The sequence below is a fragment of the Salvelinus namaycush genome, chromosome 16 (genome assembly GCF_016432855.1).
Source record: "Salvelinus namaycush isolate Seneca chromosome 16, SaNama_1.0, whole genome shotgun sequence".
NCBI classification, from domain to species: domain Eukaryota; kingdom Metazoa; phylum Chordata; class Actinopteri; order Salmoniformes; family Salmonidae; genus Salvelinus; species Salvelinus namaycush.
The window spans coordinates 36,877,017-36,898,691 of NC_052322.1; the positions used below are offsets into that span (position 1 = coordinate 36,877,017).

The following is a 21,675-nucleotide window of genomic DNA, read 5'->3' on the forward strand; positions in this document are numbered from 1 at the left end:
AAATGTTCATACAGTAGTTGAGGAGATAATAACCAAGCATTGGCTACCTCAACATAAAGCCTCATCAGGCACTTTAGTACCACATGCATTTATTTAAGTATCATTACAGATGCTGGCAGTGTACAAGTTTAACATTTAATATCAAATACAATAGACCACATTAACTGGAATGACATTCACTCTCACGTGTGAAAAAAAGCCCCCATTAGCCACACCTCCAACTCTTCTGATAAGCTGCCACCACTACATTGCCCCTGCCACTATTCAATGTGCAAGCGCATGAGTTGTTGGAAGCAATTTAGAAGCTTTCATTAAATAAATAAAAATCACTGATCTAAAAAATACATTATTTGATTTTAGGCAAATTGAATAAAGTAGGTTGGAAGAACCAAAGTGTAATTTTCTATCATTCCAAACAGTAGAAGCACTTCAGATGAACAACAGCGCCATCCCACTTTTTACAGTGCGAGTGTCATGCTTTTCACAGGCATAGTGAACATACAGCTGAGACAGCTGTGAAAAGTGGAGGGTGTGTGTATGTGCAAATTACTGGCTCTTTAACCGCTTTGGGTCATATGGACATTTCATATTAATTTAAGTACAAGTACATGAACATCAATGTATTACGTTTAGTCATACTGTATACTGTATACGAGTAGGAATTGTTACAGTTTCAAAGAATGTATATTTTTTAAACAGCATAAAACAATGCTTGATGCTTAATAATGCTCTTCTCCATTCACATATTTATTACTGTATCGACTCTCACTGTTTTTTTTCTCATACACTGAAAAACAGACCAGGCAAGAGGATTTACAAATAGCTCACATTGCTAAGAATGTACTGTGCAGCCTGTCCTCATTTTACTTTTGTTTTTAGTTCTCAACCTATAGCTCATATCTCAAAGTAGCATCAATCATTCTTAAAAAATGATATTATAAGACACTTCATGATCTTTCTCATTCACACTCCAGGATATGATACGATATGATCCTCACCCTGTATATTTCAACACTATAACCCAGTTAACTGTGGACCAATGGAAGACTGACACCTCAGCCGAGCCTATCGTAGGTCCATATGCGCCAAATAAACAATCAATCAACCTGACCACAAACAATCAGACAATCAACTTGACCACAACCCCTAGACTACAGTGCGGAACTGTACGGTGGTGTTCTTCATCTTCTTCTTATAGTCTTCATCAAACTGTTCACTCTGGGCCACAGTGAAATGGTTCTTCCAGTCACCAACCTTTCCTGTAGAGTGGGAGAGAGAGAGAGTCATGAGCAAAGAAAAGGTGGTGGAAATAGAGGGGAGGAGGGAACGACTGACGGAGAGAGAGGTATAGGGGAGAAATTGAGAAGTCTACCTTTTCGCATGAATGGAGAGATCTTGAAATCCATGATTGGGACGGTGGAATAGTTGGCCATGCTGTTTTTCTTCATAGTATCAAACTGCACTCCTCCTCTCACCTTCTCCTTCTCCTCTGCTGAAGGAAACAAACCTAGGAAGGAGCACAGCCTGTCCAGCTCTCTCCCCGTATCCTGCAGGAAAACACACACTGGATACTGTACTTGTAGTATTATCTAAAAGTATTATCTGCCAATCCATGTTGTCCTGCATCTGAGTGAGGACAACCCCTAGCCCAAAAGACGATGCATGTGCTGATACCTTTGTCTTAGAGTGGGGACGGTACTGGGCCAGCACTCTCTGTGGGGCCAGGTCTCCATTGATTTTATCAAACGCCGCCTGTTGCATGTGACCCAATGACCAGTCATTCTCTTTGGCTAATAATTCTCTTAAGGGTTCGGTTTTGTCTGAATTCTGTGGGAGGAACTTACCCACGTATGTGACCATGCCTAAAAAGGTCCTAACTTCAGCCACGTTCTGGGGGAGGAGCATGTCTGTGACGGCACTGAACTTGTCCTTGTCTGGCTCTATTCCAGCTGCACTGATTCTGTGTCCCAAGAACAAGACCTCTGACTGTGAGAAGGTGCATTTTTCATTGAGTGTCAAGCCAGTCTCCTGGAGTCTAGTCAGAACTGCTGTGAGTCCTCATGTTCTGCTCTGTCCCATCCGCAATCGAGCACGTCGTCCGCATGGACTATGACTCCACTCAGCCCATCCAACAGCTGGGACATGCGTCTTTGAAAAAGTGGTGGCCAAACCGTGTTATAAACATTGTGAGCGCCCTACTCTCTGGTGACATCGGTATCTCCTAACATCCTGAGCGGTATCCAGCTTTGTGATGACCATCCATCTGGGCCGTTGACTGTTCCATTGATGGTAAGATATGTCTCTCTCTGCAGAGGGCCTCATTCAAGTTAGTCATGTCCACGCAGATCCTTATGTCCCCATTGGCATTTGGGAACCACCACCATCCCTGCACACCAGTCAGTGGGACTCTCTATTTTAGACACAGCCTCAATTTCTTCCATCCTCCCCAACTCGTCCTTTACTTTGGCCAATAAAGGGATAGGCACATGGCGGGGGGTGGTAATGGCATTGGGGATGTCATCCTTCTTGAGGCAGATTTTGTAGTCACCTTGTAGCCTAGGAAGTTTTGGGGGGAATTTCTTTTTGAAAACTTTGATTGTCAGACAGCTAAAAGTGTCCTCTCCTGTGACATTTCCTGCATTCCTCATCCTTTCCTGGGCAATCTTTCCAGTTGTGGAAAGGGGATTTCCCACATTTGCCACAAACGCTTGAACTGGTTACTGGCCCTGTCCGTGATTGTTTTTTCCATGTCTGTCTCTGTGTTCCTCTCAGTTTTTTTAGCGCGGTATGAGAACGCATATATTTCCTCACTCTCTTAACTCTGTCTGCATAGAGCTTCCGCTGCACAGCATTTCCTGCTGTTTTTTACTGTCTCACTGCCTAACGTGATTTACAGCTTTGGACAAGGTAAGCTGTAAATCCAACTGTAACTTCAGAAAGTTAGATATTTCTTATTCCCACTACAATCTGATTTTGGATCAGTTCTTTCCTGAGTGAGCCAAACTGTCAAACTGACAATGTTCCGCTAGCTTGTGAACAGCTGTGATAAAGCTGTCGGCGGTTTCACCCATCTTCTGTTTGCGCACATTAACTTCTTTATGATAGGGGGCAGCATTTTCACTTTTGGATGAATTACGTGCCCATAGTGAACTGCCTCCTACTCTGTCCCAGATGCTAATATATGCATATTATTATTACTATTGGACATAAAACTCTGAAGTTTCTAAAGCTGTTTGAATGATGTCTGTGAGTATAACAGAACTTATATGGCAGGCAAAAACCTGAGAAAAAATCCAAACAGGAAGTGAGAATTCTGAGACTGGTCAATGTTCAACTCATCGCCGATTCAATTCCCTGTAAGATATGGATCTGTTTGCACTTCCTACGCCTTCCACTAGATGTCAACAGTCTGTAGTACGTGGAATGAAGCCTCTAGTGTGATGTGGGGCCGGATTGGAGGTGTTTCAGTCATTGGTCTGGCAGAATGCCAGTTCCTGGTCACGCGCTTTCCTCATGATATCGCCTTGCGTTCCATAACTTCTACAGACATGAAGGAATGCTCCGGTTGGAACGTTATTGGATATATATGATAACAATATCCTGAAGATTGATTCTCTACTTAGTTTGACCAGTTTATTCGACCTGTTATATAACTTTGAAGTTTTCGTCCGAGTTCGCCTGCATTTGCGCGAGCGTTTGGACATGTGCACTAAACATGCTAGCAAAAGTAGCTACTTAGACATAAGTATTGGACATTATCGAACAAAACAATGATTTATTGTGGAACTAGGATTCCTGGGAGTGCATTCTGATGAAGATGATCAAAGGTAAGGGAATATTTATGATGTAATTTCGTATTTCTGTTGACTCCAACATGGCGGAGAAATGTTGTTATGTTTGAGCGCCGTCTCAGATTATTGCATGGTGTGCTTTTTACGTAAAGTTTTTTTGAAATCTGACACAGCGGTTGCATTAAGAACAAGTGTATCTTTAATTATATGTAAAACATGTATCTTTCATCAAAGTTTATGATGAGTATTTCTGTTATTTGACGTGGCTCTCTGCAATTTCTCCGGATATTTTGGAGGCATTTCTGAACATGGCGCCAATGTAAAGCAAGATTTGTGGATCTATGGAACCCTGACCTGTTCACCGGACGTGCTACCTGTCCCAGACCTGCTGTTTCAACTCTCTAGAGACAGCAGGAGCGGTAGAGATACTCTCAATGATCGGCTATGAAAAGCCATTTACTCCTGAGGTGCTGACCTGTTGCACCCTCGACAACTACTGTGATTATTATTATTTGACCATGCTGGTCATTTATGAACATTTGAACATCTTGGCCATGTTCTGTTATAATCTCCACCCGGCACAGCCAGAAGAGGACTAGCCACTCCTCATAGCCTGGTTCCTCTCTAGGTTTCTTCCTAGGTTTTGGCCTTTCTAGGGAGTTTTTCCTAGCCACCGTGCTTCTACACCTGCATTGCTTGCTGTTTGGGGTAGGCTGGGTTTCTGTACAGCACTTTGATATATCAGCTGATGTAAGAAGGGCTATATAAATAAATTTGATTTGATTAGAATTTTTTGCAGAACTGAAATTCCATACTGTCATCTGTGCAGACCATGAGTAACATCCGATAACCCAAACGATGTCTTGAGTGGCACCTTTCGCACCCCACTACGCCATATATGGTTCCTTTCAAAACATCCACTCCTTTCAAAAGCCCCTCTTTTCCTGAGGTGCACTGCACTGAGATTCCATATCAGTAGGTGGCAGTATAGAGACCCTGAGGGATGAGTGCTCTGAGAGATGACGTCGCAGCTGGACCCATCTCGGCTTCTACCTCTTGTAACGTTGCCCGCAGTAACATAGTCCTCTCTTGTTAACTAGCCCAATTATGATCTACGCTGCTTATCTCTGTTTCTGTGCCCTCCTTGCTTTGAAACAGTCTGTCGGCTGTATGATTCACGTGGTAAGTCCTTCACGTTATTGTGATTATTAAAACCTCTCTGACACCATGTAGTATTATTTCAAATAAGGAGGCACGACAAGGTTCAAGCTTCAGCATGTCTACTAGCCGATGCTGTGCATGTCATACATAGGTACGGATACCCACAAGGGACATCCTACTACAGTACTCTTCCTCACTGAAAGCTAATTCTAGAGATTATCAATATAACAATATAACACGGATATACACACTGCCTTTATGTAAGTTACATAATCTGCAAAGAGGTCAGAACCTTTATGGCACAGGAGGTAGTTGTTCTACTCACCTCAACCATATCCTCATAGAAAACGTAGTGGAGTTTTGAGTGAGTCTCTTTCCTCTCCCACCAGCCAGTCACATGGTCATACCAGGGACCAAACACCACTGAGGAAAGCAGCCATTTGGACATGAGAGGATGTTAGAGAGATAGATAGAGATGCAAATATAGTCAGCAAAAACACTGATCAATAAGCCAGAATCACAGAGCCTTATCAACATGTTCGCTGCTCTGGCACCCCAATGGTGGAACAAACTCCCTCACGACGCCAGGTCAGCGGAGTCAATCACCACCTTCCGGAGACACCTGAAACCCCACCTCTTTAAGGAATACCTAGGATAGGATAAAGTAATCCTTTTAACCCCCCCCCCCTTAAAAGATTTAGATGCACTATTGTAAAGTGGCTGTTCCACTGGATATCATAAGGTGAATGCACCAATTTGTAAGTCGCTCTGGATAAGAGCGTCTGCTAAATGACTTAAATGTTAAATGTAAACATCTGTACTGTGCTATCTCTTACTCATTGTAATTGATTTGTTCACAGACTCGTTCATTCACTTGTTTATTCTCTCATTCACTCACTCTTTCCATCCATGAATCTCTGTAAGAAGTTGTTCCAGTCTCCTGGCTCTGGCTCGGCCTGGTTCATGCGGTCAAAGTGGAAATAAGACACTGCATTGTCCTTGGCATTACGGGCCACATACACTACCTACAGAGAGAGAGAGAGAGAGAGAGAGACATCGTTGCAATTACAACATTACTTGATGTAAGAGTATATTATTTAATTATACAACGTGTGGGTCTAATCCTGCATGCTGATTTGTTAAAACCACATTCCAGCCGGTGTCTGTTCCACAAGTTACCACCGGCTAAAGCTATGATGTCGAAATACCTATTTACTCTGTTCCATCTCACTGCGCAATCCACTGTCTCATCAGCCCAGCCAGGCAATTTATAATCTTGATCTCCACTATAAAAAGCATCTAGACATTCTCACATTTCTTTTAGACTAGCATTTGTATAAACCTTGCTGTCTGTCTCTCCGACATTTGCAACATTGTTTCAATATTAAAATTCAATCTCCAGCGGTCCCATAGTAATGAACATGTTGGGAGTCAAGACGAGACAGACAGGCAGGCAGCGTTTCTCAGCCAGTCGAAATCATAAATCAGCTGGCATACTTTTTATGGATGTATACAAAGAAATGTTCATAGGAAACAGGTAAAATGAAGTGAAATGCAGATAGTTTGCAGTCTTTTCAGCTTCAGTTTGAAGTGAGTGTGTTAGCTGTGTTGTTGGCTAGCTCCTCTGAACAACAGTGTCCTGACGAGAGAGCACATTTTCTACATCAGGTGAAATCGCTCATCATTAGTTAATTGTTATGGATGTATCCAAATAAATGTCACTGGAAATTCTGGATGCTCTGTTTGACTAGACTGTAAGTTAGCCATAGTTGGATAGCTGGCAAACAAGGTATAAGAACATTTCCAACCGGTATGGCAATCGAACATTTAGAACGAACGACTGGGGTGCGTCTATAGATACAGAACAAAAAGACATAACTGAGTCCCGTCTCTGGCAACCGAACCGATCGAAAGGATGACCAGCCGGCTTGGGTAGCAACCTTAGATTTGTGATGGGACTACATCCCATGGAAGGATGAAATTGTATGAATAAATTCATCAAAAGAAAGTTTTTTAATGAAAATTTGTCAACCCGTTGTATAAAAGTGATAATGCCCTCGAAGCCAGTGTTTGGAGGATATATTGGTACAGTTTGCCGGACCTCGACTTCATCTCGGGCCTAACAACACCCATGTCAATATATCCTCATAACACCGGCTTCTCGGGCAATATCACTTAAACAAACCACACAGAAGGAAATGGAAGAGGAAAAAATTAGGACAACAAACACTGTTTACAAAGACTGGATTTCTATAGAGTCTTCGCAATCCACACGGAGACACACGCTGGTTCTAGAGAGTTTTGCAAAGGTTAGTGTATTGTGTAATGCTGCCCTCCATTGGGGATTCACACAAATTGTGTCATTAATTAAGTTCACTTACTGGACAAAATGCAGCACAGCAGGTTTGAGGATGCATAAATGTTAACCATATGCTACACCAGCAGACATGAGTGGAGTCATATTCACAGACTACACAGACAACAAGCAGAGAATTACATATAATGTACCCTACAGTTCTGCTCCCAGAAGGACTTGGGCACCAACTGGACTGGGAGGTGAGTCTTGATGAGGCGAGGAGAGGTGGATAACTTGTCTGCCAGCTCCGTTCCTATATGTACAGAGGGGTGGGGATCTGAATAGGTTACTTTTTGGAGATAAGGATGATTTTTACAGTAAAACTGCTTATTGTCATGTAGCTGGAATATGTGAATAGCACAACTTCTCACAGTATAAGATTTCAAGTCATTCAAAAAGTCCAACTTCGTGACAGTAAAAAGGCTGTTGATGAGGACTTAGGTTATTGTATTGTGTGTGGTGTTTTCCGGATTCTGTTTTCAAGCATGACAAAGATTTGATCTACACAGACTCGGATGTGTCTTTTAAGTGCAAAGTCATTGTCAGCTGATCAGTTATTTATTTGGAGTGCACAGTGCCCTTCACACTTTATTGATGTGTAATCAAGATAAAGGCTTCACAGTGTGTAGAGTTATATCAGGGTTGTATTCTAACCTGGAGGGAGAATATGGAAGTCACTCTCCAGGAATGGCACTCTCTCATAGATAGGCAGTGAAGTCTGACGCTCAGGGGCTGTCTGACCAAAATACAGCAGGTCTAGAATGTAGGAGACCCATGTGGTACCTGGGAGAGAGAAAGGGGGAGGGAAGATGGAGAAATGGGGAGAGAGAGGCAAGTCAAAGATTTATCTCTACAAAATGTCGGCAACACACAAACACAGACCTGCTTTGGGGTAAGTGGCGATGAGGATATCATCTGGCCTGGCCTGGAAGTTTTGTATGTTCTCCCAGTTGTCAGTGAAATAGTGGGTCATGGAGACTCCGTGGAAGTCAAAGAGTTTTGGTCGAGGTGGCAGCTCCATCTGTAACAACAACACATTCCACCACTGATCAGAGAGATATTATCAGGGAGAGTTACAATAATCAACTATTCACTAATATTCTTGCTTCATTCAAGGATATTCTCCAGGTGACAAGAGGTCCCAGTTTCCACATATAATTCCTTGCCAGTTCTCTTGTCAAAATACATACAGTGTGCTGCCATCCTGTTAGAAGGTAACAGATTATTTTATTACAATGGTTAAAATGGATTTTCATTGTGTTCCATGGTGTTATTTGCCCCCTAGTGGAGCTTTCTGGTACTTAGACTGTACGCAAACAGGAAGTGGAGAATTCGTTCTGCACGCATAGAAGCAGCTAAAAACAACGCTACGGTGCAGGTCTTTCAGTGTAGTTATTTCTTGTCACGCTTCAGCCTTGGAAAATATTTGTTTTTAAGTTCGATTCAAGCATTTAGCTAATGATGATAATTTTGTTATTGATAGAGTTGCTTACATATTGTAATGAAACAGCAGGGAGCAGGTCTCGAACCCTCGACCTCCTAGCCCGAGGTCCGGCGCGCTATCGACTGTGCCGCAAAAGCATGCTCAAGCGGCAGAGTCGATTTCCGCGCTTATAAACCCAGGGTCGTTACACTACTCCCTCCTTTCAAAGAGCGCGTCCTCGCGCTAGCTTGCGACTTTACGTCTTACAGGAACGCGCTCACCGGCCAAGCACACGCACTGTCGTGGATGCGAGGTCCGATCACTTCCGACACCAATGTAATGAAACAGGCAGGGAGCAGGTCTCGAACCCTCGACCTCCTAGCCCGAGGTCCGGCGCGCTATCGACTGTGCCGCAAAAGCATGCTCAAGCGGCAGAGTCGATTTCCGCGCTTATAAACCCAGGGTCGTTACACTACTCCCTCCTTTCAAAGAGCGCGTCCTCGCGCTAGCTTGCGACTTTACGTCTTACAGGAACGCGCTCACCGGCCAAGCACACGCACTGTCGTGGATGCGAGGTCCGATCACTTCCGACACCAATGTAATGAAACAGCAGGGAGCAAGTCTCGAACCCTCGACCTCCTAGCCCGAGGTCCGGCGCGCTATCGACTGTGCCGCAAAAGCATGCTCGAGCGGCAGAGTCGATTTCCGCGCTTATAAACCCAGGGTCGTTACACTACTCCCTCCTTTCAAAGAGCGCGTCCTTGCGACTTTACGTCTTACAGGAACGCGCTCACCGGCCAAGCACACGCACTGTCGTGGATGCGAGGTCCGATCCCACTTCTGACACCAGTGTAATGAAACAGCAGGGAGCAGGTCTCGAACCCTCGACCTCCTAGCCCGAGGTCCGGCGCGCTATCGACTGTGCCGCAAAAGCATGCTCCAACGGCAGAGTCGATTTCCGCGCTTATAAACCCAGGGTCGTTACAATATCAATGTTGGTTGGTTCCATTTACTCACACAAATTGCAATGCCTTTCGTGTATGCCGTTAGCTGTATTACTTTGCTCGTGCGTCATGCAAATGAATTGTAAAATATACAATACTGTAGTTTTGTTACTGTTTCTAGTGTAATATGCTTTGTTATTCTACATAGATGGTTGTACATTATTAGAGTAATGAAAGGAGTTAGTCAATTACCATATGAGTAACAATTAGCTATATGGTTTGGCATCATGCCAGATGCATGGTACCTTAGCACGTGCTTTGTATTCATGCAACTTCAAATGTATAATATACAGCTACAGTATGTCGGTGTGAATTGAATACTAAAGTATATTCTTTTCTGTATTTTGCAGTTTTACAACATAAACGTTTTCAATATGTTCATTCAAGAAAAGTCACGCCTTGGGAGTTTTATTGAAGACTTAGTTGTTAGCTATCTGTCTAGTTTTGCATGGGAACGCAACTCAAGGGCAGAATATACAGTACAGAAAATGATAGACTGTAGATAATCACGATGACTTTCCAAAGCACAACTAGCTGACTATTAACATTGTATGTTTCCAACATAATGAGGCTGATATGTGATCTATAAAAAATAGGTTGAATAGGCCATTTGATCCTGTCACTACAAAAGTAAGAAGCTGGTTATGTTACGTTAAAGGGAAATGGTCTGCAGGTTTCCTGTAATGGTCTCTATAGGTAGATGGTCAGTAATTTCGGGCCAAGATCTTATCTGTACACACTTCAAAACCAGAGCACAAGCACTTTCAGACTTAGGCATGTAAAACCTTTGTCAGTCTCATGGAAAATATCTAAGAAAAGGCAACAATCTCTTCATTATATCGAATAGTAAAATGTACATTTGAATACATTTCATAATATTTGCATTGGTGTCAGTAAAAACTTTGAACAACAACACTATCTGCTTTTGACCCATAATGAACCTCATGTTCACCACAGTCACATTTATTCATGCTAAAATACAAAGCCATCATGCACAAATACACAATAGAAAGCCATCTGCAGTAAGACAACACAATTTGTGAGCAGAGAAAATAAATAAAAGTCAGTTACATTACTCAGTGTTGAAATATGTAAATAGAATCATAAGATATCAGCTACTGTCACAGAACATTTGAAAAATAAGAGAAGCTCACATTTTCCATGTTGAATGGAATTCAGTAGTATCCTGTTTGGCCAGTCTTCTCAGTCTCTTCTTGTCTCTGTCCAAGCGTTCCTTCTCTTTCTCCTTCCACTGTTCCTTTCTCTTCCCTCACTACAGGCAATGTATTTTCTCTTGCTTTGGTTTAGATTTCCCAACCCAGCTTCGCATTCTTATCTTACCTCCACTCCTTCTTACATAAGTTCAGAACTCTCTCGCTCTCTCGTTACTGCAATCACAGATGTATTGTGTCAAGCCACCCCCTCCATATCCTTTTATTCCCATGTTAGCGACCACCCTCCTTCTGCTTCACATGCACATATACACTCGCTCTAATACTTCTTTCTTCGAATGGGTTCTAACTCTTCTTTACAGTGTGTGAGGTTGGATTTTATTTTGTGAACACATGTATGTGTGTATTAGCGCTCCTCTCTGTAACGTTCGTCCTCGGAATGAGACCAAAGTGCAGCGTGGAAAGTGTTCAGAATTTAATGTTCACAAAAACAAAAGGCGAAAACGCACAGTTCTGTCAGGGAAACAACCTAAACAGAAAACAACACCCCACAAAACCCAAATGGAAAATGACAACTTATATATGATCCCCAATCAGAGACAAGGGTAGACAGCTGCCTCTGATTGGGAACCACACACGGCAAAACAAAGAAATAGAAAACATAGATTTTCCCACTCGAGTCACACCCTGACCTAACCAAACATAGAGAATAAATAAGGATCTCTAAGGTCAGGTCTAAGGTCAGGGCGTGACACTCTCACGATTTATATCATGAAAGGGGTAAGGTTACTAGGTCATAAAGCAACTCACTTCAATAAACCCACATGACCCTGAAAACTGTTTTTTAATAAGGTTTTCAGCTCTTTTGAAGCTCCCTAGAACAGAGCAATATGTTGTCAAAGAAACTGGAGAATACCCATCCTCTCAGTCCTTGATTCATTCCATGCCTGCGCTGATTGGTCAGGCTAGCGGATATGAGCAGATTTCAACAACACATTGGATCCCCAGAGAGATGTGTAGAAAGTCTGCATGGGTCTGGTTCTAGATGACCTCTCCTCTCTCTTGAAGTAATGCACTGGTTGGATCCTTTGTGCTCTGGGTCTGTGAATTACCACTTCACCATAATGTCAGGTACTTTCCCTCTTAATGTCCTTGTTAAGCCTAATTTAATTTGCCGCCCTCGTAGGCCCTCTCTTTTACCCCTCGGACACATTGTTGGCACCTTTTCAAGTAAGCACTTGCTTCCGGAACACTGGACCAAGCGACCCTCGAACCAAAGAATTTGTCTACTCAGAGAAGGAGGGATTTGTGCAACCAGTTCCCATAAGATGTCGTCTACAGGCAACATTATATGTTAAGGTGATTGCATGTGTGTGTGCGTGACACAAACTGAAAGTGGGAGTATGAATCTCTGAGGTATGTGCGTGACAGAGAGTATAGGGTGGAACAGAGTGAGAGAGGGAGGGGCACTCTTCCACCGCTCTCATGCAACAGAAAGATAAACTATTTTAACTCTTGCATGTCAGAGAGAAAGAGAATGTGTGCCTGTAATCAATCAATCACATCTATTAATGAAGCTCTTTTTACATAGGCAGATGTCACAAAGTGTTTATACAGAAACCCAGCCTAAAACCTCAAACAACAAGCAATGTGGATGTAGAAGCATGGTAGCTAGGAAACACTCTCTAGAAACGCAGGAACCTAGGAACAAACCTAGACAGGAACCAGGCTCTCTTGTACCCCTCTGCCTCTAGTCCACTGGGACACATTGTTGGCTCCTTTTCAAGTAAGCACTTGCTTTCCGGAACACTGGACCAAGCGACCCTCTGACCAAACAATTTGTCTACTCAGAGAAGAAGGAGGGATTTGTGCAACCAGTTCCCATAAGATGTCGTCTACAGGCAACATTATATGTTAAGGTGATTGCATGTGTGTGTGCGTGACACAAACTGAAAGTGGGAGTATGAATCTCTGAGGTATGTGCGTGACAGAGAGTATAGGGTGGAACAGAGTGAGAGAGGGAGGGGCACTCTTCCACTGCTCTCATGCAACAGAAAGATCAACTATTTTAACTCTTGCATGTCAGAGAGAAAGAGAATGTGTGCCTGTAATCAATCAATCACATTTATTTATAATGCCCTTTTTACATCAGCAAATGTCACAAAGTGCTTATAAGGAAACCCAGCCTAAAACCCCAAACAACAAGCAATGTGGATGTAGAAGCACAGTGGCTAGGAAAAACTCCCTAGAAAGGTGGGAACCTAGGAAGATACCTAGAGAGGAACTTAGCTCTCTTGTACTCCTCTGCCTCTAGTCCACTGGGACACATTGTTGGCCCCTTTTCAAGTAAGCACTTGCTTTCCGGAACACTGGACCAAGCGACCCTCTGACCAGACAATTTGTCTACTCAGAGAAGAAGGAGGGATTTGTGCAACCAGTTCTCATAATATGTTGTCTACAGGCAACAGTATATGTTAAGGTGATTGCATGTGTGTGTGCGTGACACAAACTGAAAGTGAGAGTATGATTCTCTGAGGTATGTGCGTGTAAGAATGTTCTAAGATAAATACACAATGCAGCAGACTAGAGATCAAGAGGGCTAGAGAACAATAGAACTAGTGTTTTTCAGTTCAACATCTGTTTAGGATCTGTGTAGGAATTTCAGTCCGGGACTCATAGCTACATGTGGAAGGTTTTCATTGGTCCAAATTGTCTATACATTGAGCCTGAAATGGGATACTTGGTATTTGGCCACTGGCTCAATTTTACTGCAAGGAATTCTAATTGGTCAACCACAGGCTAGGCCTGGGTAGAAACTACATCCTGTCTCTTTGTTCAGTGGAGAAAACACTGAGGACAGGGAAGAATAAACATCTACTTTCCAGCATAACAACTATGATTTGTTCTCTTTGAATAAATATATTTTTCTATCCTGATTTTCTTTGGTGTCTGTGTTATTGAAGAATAACATCAACTGCTAAAGTGCGACAGTGAGTAAAAGGTGGAACAGAGTGAGAGAGGGAGGGGCACTCTTCCACCACTCATGCAAAATAAAGATAAACTATTTGAACTCTTGCATGTCAGAGAGAAAGAGAATTTGTGCCTGTAATTAATCAACCACATTCATTTATAAAGCCGTTTTTACATCAGCAGCTGTCACAAAGTGCTCATACAGAAACCCAGCCTAAAACCCCAAACAGCAAGCAATGTGGATGTAAAAGCATTGTGGCTAGGAAAAACTACCTAGAAAGGGAGGAACCTAGTAAGAAACCTAGAGAGGAATCAGGCTGTAAGAGTTGGCCAGTCCTCTTCTGGCTGTGCCGGGTGAAGATTATAAGAGTACATGGCCGTTAAGGCCAGATTGTTCTTCAAGATGTTCAAAAGTTTATAGATGACCAGTAGGGTCAAATAATAATCACAGTGGTTGTAGAGGGTGCAGCAGGTCAGCACCTCAAGAGTAAATGGCAATTGGTTTTTCATAGCCGAGCATTCAGAGGTCAAGACAGCAGGTGCGGTAAAGAGGGAGAGGGAGAGGGAGAGAGAAATAGGGTAGAAAACAGCAGGTCCGGGACAAGGTAGCACGTCCGGTGAACCGGTCTGGGTTCCATAGCCGCAGGCAGAACAGTTGAAACTGGAGCAGCAGCACGACAAGTTAGCACATCTGGTGAACAGGTCAGGGCTCCAATAGCCGCAGGAAAAACAGTAGAAACTGGATCAGCAGCATGAGCAGGTGGACTGGGGATGGGGACAGCCAGGATTTATGAGACATGGTCCTAGGGCTCAGGTCCTGAGAGAGAGAGAGTGTACTTAAGTTCACACCAGACACCAGATAAGACAGGAGAATTTCACCAGATAGGACAGACTGACCCTAGCCCCCCAGCACATAGACTATTGCAGCGTAGATACTGGAGGCTGAGACAAGGGTAGTCTGGCCCTGTCAGACAATACCCCCAGATAGGACCAACCAGGCAGGATATAACTCCACCCACTTTGCCAATGCACAGCCCCCACACCACTAGAGCGATATCAACAGACCACTAACTTACTACCCTGAGACAAGGCTGAGTATAGCCCACGAAGATCTCCTCCACTGCACAAGTCTGAAGGGGCTTCAAACTGAACAGGAAGATCACGTCAGTGACTCAACCCACTCAATTCGAGTATTGCAAAAAAAGCCTGGCACGACGTGACGCACCCATCCTAGGGACGGCATTGAAGAGAACTAGTGAGCCACTGACTCAGCCCCCGTCATAGGGTCAGAGAATCCCAGTTGAGAGAGGGGAGCAGTCCAGGCAGAGACAGCAAGGGAGGTTCATCACTCCAGTGCCTTGCCGTTCACCTTCACACCCCTGGGCCAGACTCAATTATAGGACCTACTGAAGAGATGAGTCTTCAGTAAAGACTTAAAGATCGAGACCGAGTCTGCTTATCTCACATGGATAGGCAGACCATTCCATCAAAATTGAGCTCTATAGGAGAAAGCCCAGCCTCAAGCTGTTTGCTTAAACATTCTAGGGACAATAAGGAGGCCTGCATCTTGTGACTGTAGCGTATGTGTAGGTATGTATGGCAGGACCAAATCTGAGAGATATGTAGGAGCAAGTCCCTGTAATGCTTTGTAGGTTAGCAGTAAAACCTTGAAATCAGACCTAGCCTTAAAAGGAAGCCAGCGCTGGTGTAATATGATAAAAAATGTGGTTCTGGTCAAGATTCTAGCAGAGGTATTTAGCACTAACTGAAATGTATTTAGTACTTTATCCAGGTAGCTGGAGAGTAGAGTGTTGCAGTAGTCTAATATATAAGGGGAAAAAGCATGAATGAGCTTTTCTGCATCATTTTTGGACAAAATCGTTCAGATTTTTGCAATGTTACGAAGATGGAAAAAGCTGCCCATTAAATATTCTTGATACACTGCTCAAAAAAATAAAGGGAACACTTAAACAACACAATGTAACTCCAAGTCAATCACACTTCTGTGAAATCAAACTGTCCACTTAGGAAGCAACACTGATTGACAATAAATTTCACATGCTGTTGTGCAAATGGAATAGACAAAAGGTGGAAATTATAGGCAATTAGCAAGACACCCCCAATAAAGGAGTGGTTCTGCAGGTGGTGACCACAGACCACTTCTCAGTGCTTTCACTCTAGTGGTAGCATGAGACGGAGTCTACAACTCACACAAGTGGCTCAGGTAGTGCAGCTCATCCAGGATGGCACATCAATGCGAGCTGTGGCAAGGTTTGCTGTGTCTGTCAGCGTAGTGTCCAGAGCATGGAGGCGCTACCAGGAGACAGGCCAGTACATCAGGAGACGTGGAGGAGGCCGTAGGAGGGCAACAACCCAGCAGCAGGACCGCTACCTCCGCCTTTGTGCAAGGAGGAGCACTGCCAGAGCCCTGCAAAATGACCTCCAGCAGGCCTGGATGAGCTGCACTACCTGAGCCACTTGTGTGGGTTGTAGATTCTGTCTCATGCTACCACTAGAGTGAAAGCACCGCCAGCATTCAAAAGTGACCAAAACATCAGCCAGGAAGCATAGGAACTGAGAAGTGGTCTTCTTCCTTATGTCTGAAACAGACTTTCAGGGTTGGCAATTATGGGGCTTCACCATGTTTCATCAAAATGTATAGCTGTGTGTCATCCGCATAGCAGTAAATGTTGACATTGTGTTTCCGAATGACATCACCAAGAGGTAGAATATATAGTGAAAACAATAGTGGTCCTAAAATAGAACCTTCAGGAATAGAAAAACTTATCATTGATTTGTCAGAGGACAAACCATCCACAGAGCCAAACTGATATCTTCAGACAGATAAGATCGAAACCAATTAGCGTTTCCAATCTCTCCAAAAGAATGTGGTGATTGATGGTGTCAAAAGCGTCACTAAGGTCTAGGAGCACAAGTACAGATGCAGAACCTTGGTCTGACGCCATTAAAAGATTATTTACCACCTTCACGAGTGCAGTCTCAGTACTATGATGGGGTCTAAAACCAGACTGGAGCATTTTGTATACATTATTTGTCTTCAGGAAGACAGTGAGTTGTCACGCAACATCTTTTTCTAAAAAGTTTGAGAGAAATGGGAGATTCAATATATGCCAATCGTTTTTTTTAATTTTCCGGGTCAAGGTTTGGCTTTTTCAGGAGAGGCTTTATTACTGCCACTTTAAGTGAGTTTGGTAAACATCTGGAGAATAGGGAGCCATTTATTGTGTTCAATATAGGAGAGCAAAGCACAGGAAGTATCTCTTTCAGTAGTTCCGTTGGATTACGGTCCAGTAGGCTGCTGGAAGTTTTAGAGGCTATTACTATTTTCGTGAATGTGTTGAGAGATACAGGATTAAAAAAACTTGAGTGTCTCCATTGATCCTAGTTCCTGGCAGTTCTATGCAGACTCAGTTCTATGCAGACTCAGTTCTATGCAGACTCAGTTCTATGCAGACTCAGTTCTATGCAGACTCAGGACAACTGAGTTTTGGAGAAACTCCTGTAAGAGGAGTCTGTAATGTTCTTTATAACGATCATGATCTTTTCGTCGATTGAGCACTGCTGAAGTGAAGGCCATCCTAACTTGGAGAATGTGATTTTTAGTTAGCTTTGCAACAGTATCAAAAATAAATGTTGTATTGTTTTTATTCTCCTCAATCATGTTGGAAAAGTAGGCAGCCCGGGCGCCGTATGGATGGTGTGACACAATTTATGGATAGTGTGATGCAATTGCGGAGCCTCTGGAGCCAAATTCAGCTCCGTAGCACATTGCCGTGCGCCTCTCAAGCGGAGGGCTCCATATAGCTCCACATTGACATGATTGGTTGACTGCAGGTGAGTGAGGGAGGACCTGAATAAACACAAACATACTTCCTTGACAACCTTCTTCACAACAGCACTGTGCTGCACGCGAAGTGCAATAAGTATGAATGCCCTGACTTCTGATTAAATTGTTATAAAGAGTTAAAAGTGAAATGGTCTGGCAAGTAGCAACAAAGAGTACAGCAGTATGGAGACATCGCGGAAATGCATTGTGTCACCAGTCACCAAACACACTGAGTCGGCGTTGACTGACACTCATTCAAAAAGTAAATGTGACAGCCATTCAGACAAATTAACAGAGAAACATAAACACATTGTTTTGGTAAATAACACATACAATCTGTTGTGAAATCATATTTCTACACATCTATTTCAATAGCTGCAGAAATCATCAGTTGAAATATAAGTTTTAAGTTTTGTCTCTCTCATTCAATTTCAGCAATCCATCATCTCTGCCACCTCTGCACAGTGGATGTCAAGCCATTTCTCACAATTTATTTAGTATTAGGACTACTATTGTTTCATTAGTGTATATCTCAGAAAGTTGTTCTATCCAAGGCATCACAGAAAGTAACCCACATCATGTAATCCAATATGTACACATTGAAACAATTCAGGTCATATTATTAACTCAAAAGGGCAACTAAGTAATTGATTTGGACAGTTTGTGGATTTAGAAAAACGGGGATTGCACAAGTAGGCTAGTTTATTGTAGCTTGGCTCTACTTCAAACAGTATTGGGTTGTTTTAGTATTGTACAATGTAGGTTAGGGAACCTATTTAATGGATGTGTTATACCAATAAGTGTTCTGATATAACCAGAATTGACAATGTTTTTAAAGCATCTGATATTATGACAGGTAGGTACTGTCATGGAAATTCAACACGGGGACACTCAAAGTCACGATTAAATGAATGACTCTTTATTGTCAGCAAGCTGGAGATGTCACAGTCAAACTTCGATGCATAAAGTAAAACTGAAGTCTGAAGTGAGCTCTGCTGGGGCCGTCCCATTAGTTCTCTTATATACTGCTTAGACAGACAAGTTGCATGATTTACATTATTCATTATTCATAATTATTTCATCATTAACTTTTGGTTCATGCATGTAACCGACCAATAGCTCACGAGGCTTCTTCTCTCCAAGCTGAGACCTTGAAACTGAGATATCCCTTTCCATTCTCAAAACAATGTTCTGGGTGTACTGCCAAATTGCTTCTACTAATACTGAGGATTCCTCCCACTCATGATCAATCAGTCACTTTCATGAACCCAGTCTAATTGGTTATTAGAAAAGCACATAATGTTCCTTCACATTCCCTCCTCTTATCACTCTGATAATTATTGTTCAATTTTCAGGTAATCATTAGATTATAGCTTCTATCAAAAGGAGGTTCTTCTATTAAAGTAAGTGAAATCAACACATAAAACCAGACACTTCATTCTTTCAAACCTTTCATTCTGGGTTGTACAATCTAAAATACACACAAGGCATCTGTAGACTCAGATTGTTTCCAAAGCTCTTAACTATTAAACCATTGCAGTAGAATGTTTTAACTCAAGACCTTCACTTCGTACAGTTACACATATGCTTCATTACACAATTTCATTTATGGATTCTGGCAATAACATTTCAGCTGGAGTTTATGACGCGAGTGGCATGTTAATGATAGACTGGTATCTCAATGCATTTTTTATCTAAATTGCTGTAAATATTGCAGTGTGCAGATCTCCACAATCAACCTGATACCCCAAATAAACAGAGAGAGAGGGAGAGAGAGAGGGAGAGAGGGAGAGAGTGTGTTTAGGGCATTTCTGATTCAGGAAATCCAGACAAACTATTCACTGTATGACAAATTATTACTACTACCAATATTCTTAATACAAATATCTAAGGCAAATGTGACTCACCACCTGGATCCGGTCTTATGTAGCAACATTTGAATTTCTGTTTTACATTGGATAAAAGTAGAGACTCAGAGCTACAAAATGGTATATCATACATTGCATTTGAGGAAACAATAGGAAAGTAATTCTGCTTTGAAAGATGATCAAAATCACTTTTGATAAAACCGTCTTTCAATGTTTTGATACTACAATTGGAGAGCCCTTCTTTGTCTACACCCATTCAGCATTATTCACACCCTCTTAAGCCTTAGCCCCACCCATCTCTTTAAGGATTGATCCTTGCGTTCTGTACTAACTTTCCAGCTACTTCCAGACATCTAAGAGAGAGAGAACAGCTCACTGAACATTACTTGCACTAGCAGAGCTGGTTAGGCTGTTATGTTATCCAGAGCGTTGGTGACTGCAACTGTGCTGTCAGATTGTCCATTCGTAAATTCAGAGTGTTTCGCGTTCAGAGCGCATACTGGATGCTCTGGCCAATAAGTAACGTAAACTAAGTCACTTTTGTACAACGCGCTGGTCCGTACAATTGACCTTATTTTAGCGCCCAAAAAATGTAATACTTCCAGATCAACTGTAATATCAATACCATTGTAAAGCACAATTTCTCCCCTTTCCAACATAATCAATGACGAAACCTTCATGATGCCCATCTCTGCATGATTCAAGAAGGCAATGAGCTCCATTGGGTCATTTTAAAAATGGCGGTGGGGAAGCTAAACCTATTGTGTGATTGTGAGAAGGAGAGATGTTGTGTGGGGAAACAGCTTTTTTAACTCGATCTGTCCAACTTATCACCTTATCGCCTCTAAAATGTAAATAAAACACTATAAAGAGTTTATATAATGTGTCATTACATACCTATTTGAAGGTTTGGGTCGAATTTGATTCGGGTTTTTAGGGCGGTGCAATAGTGATCTTCAGAAGTAAACAGCGGCTTTTGAGAGTCATGATACTTTGCAGTGACGACGCAAAAAATGACAAGGTATCCCCGCCTTACCCTGTCCCTGTCCCTTTCTTGTTTTTAAAGGGAAGTGCTACACCTGGTGGAGAGAGGTTGTAAGACAGAATTAGTTGCTTTATGCGTGCTGTACGTTACGCCATGACACGTCACGATGTAACGTACAGCGTCGGAGGGGTCAGTTTTTTTTACTTTTCTCCAATACTATAGAGCCATTACCATGTCAATCAACACTTGAATAGAAACACAGTTCACACCCCAGATTTTGATGTCAACACAGTCACTACAGTCCCATTCGTTTTCTTTGCAGCCTCGTTTGAATGTCGTGGTTGCGCACATTTGTACGGAATGGGGTTAGCGTACGTTAGGGTTGTTCTGAAAGCTCCGACCTCACAACAACAGTCAAGCACCCAAGCTAACTGGCTAACATTGGCTAGCTACTTCCAGACACATAATGAGAGAACACCCCACTCTGACCATTTTACTCCTCCTAGCAGAGCTGGTTAGCCTGTACTGCTCTGGCGTTCCGCCAGCGGAACTCCTCCCACATTCCACTGAAAAGGCAGAGCGCGAAATTCAAAATATATTTTTTAGAAATATTTAACTTTCACACATTAACAAGTCCAATACAGCAAATGAAAGGTACACATCTTGTGAATCCAGCCAACATGTCCGATTTTTAAAATGTTTTACAGCGAAAACAGCACGTATATTTATGTTAGCTCACCACCAAATACAAAAAAGGACAGACATTTTTCACAGCACAGGTAGCATGCACAAAGCCAACCTAACTAACCAAGAACCAACCAAACTAACCAACAAACAACTTCATCAGATGACAGTCTTATAACATGTTATTCAATAAATCTATGTTTTGTTCGAAAAATGTGCATATTTCAGGTATAAATCATAGTTTACATTGCAGCTACAATCAGAAATTGCACCGAAAGCAGCCATAATAATTACAGACACCAACGTCAAATACCTAAATACTCATAAAACATTTCTGAAAAATACATGGTGTACAGCAAATGAAAGACAGGCTTCTTGTGATTCCAGCCAATATTTCCGATTTCTTAAGTGTTT

At 42.5% G+C, this 21,675-nt stretch overlaps 1 protein-coding gene across 1 annotated transcript; it reads right to left on the reverse strand.

The window, feature by feature from the left end:
- Positions 1 to 54: 54 nt before the first annotated feature.
- LOC120061394 (cytosolic sulfotransferase 3-like) lies at positions 55 to 11,211 on the reverse strand. Its single transcript, XM_039011167.1, has 8 exons — positions 10,890 to 11,211; positions 8,191 to 8,329; positions 7,963 to 8,091; positions 7,461 to 7,561; positions 5,851 to 5,977; positions 5,278 to 5,375; positions 1,373 to 1,547; positions 55 to 1,259 (listed from the first exon to the last, which is right to left on the reverse strand). Exons 1-8 carry the CDS (start codon positions 10,896 to 10,898, stop codon positions 1,147 to 1,149), a joined length of 891 nt encoding a protein of 296 aa, XP_038867095.1. The 5' UTR covers positions 10,899 to 11,211; the 3' UTR covers positions 55 to 1,146.
- Between the last annotated feature and the right edge of the window lie 10,464 nt (positions 11,212 to 21,675).

What these genes read in the sequence shown, in the direction of transcription:
- LOC120061394 (XM_039011167.1), bottom strand. An exon ending in CGCCACTTACCCCAAAGCAG is followed by an intron (nt 8,092 to 8,190) that starts GTCTGTGTTTGT and finishes TCTCTCTCCCAG; the next exon opens with GTACCACATGGGTCTCCTAC. An exon ending in TCTGGGAGCAGAACTGTAGG is followed by an intron (nt 5,978 to 7,460) that starts GTACATTATATG and finishes CTCTCTCTGTAG; the next exon opens with GTAGTGTATGTGGCCCGTAA.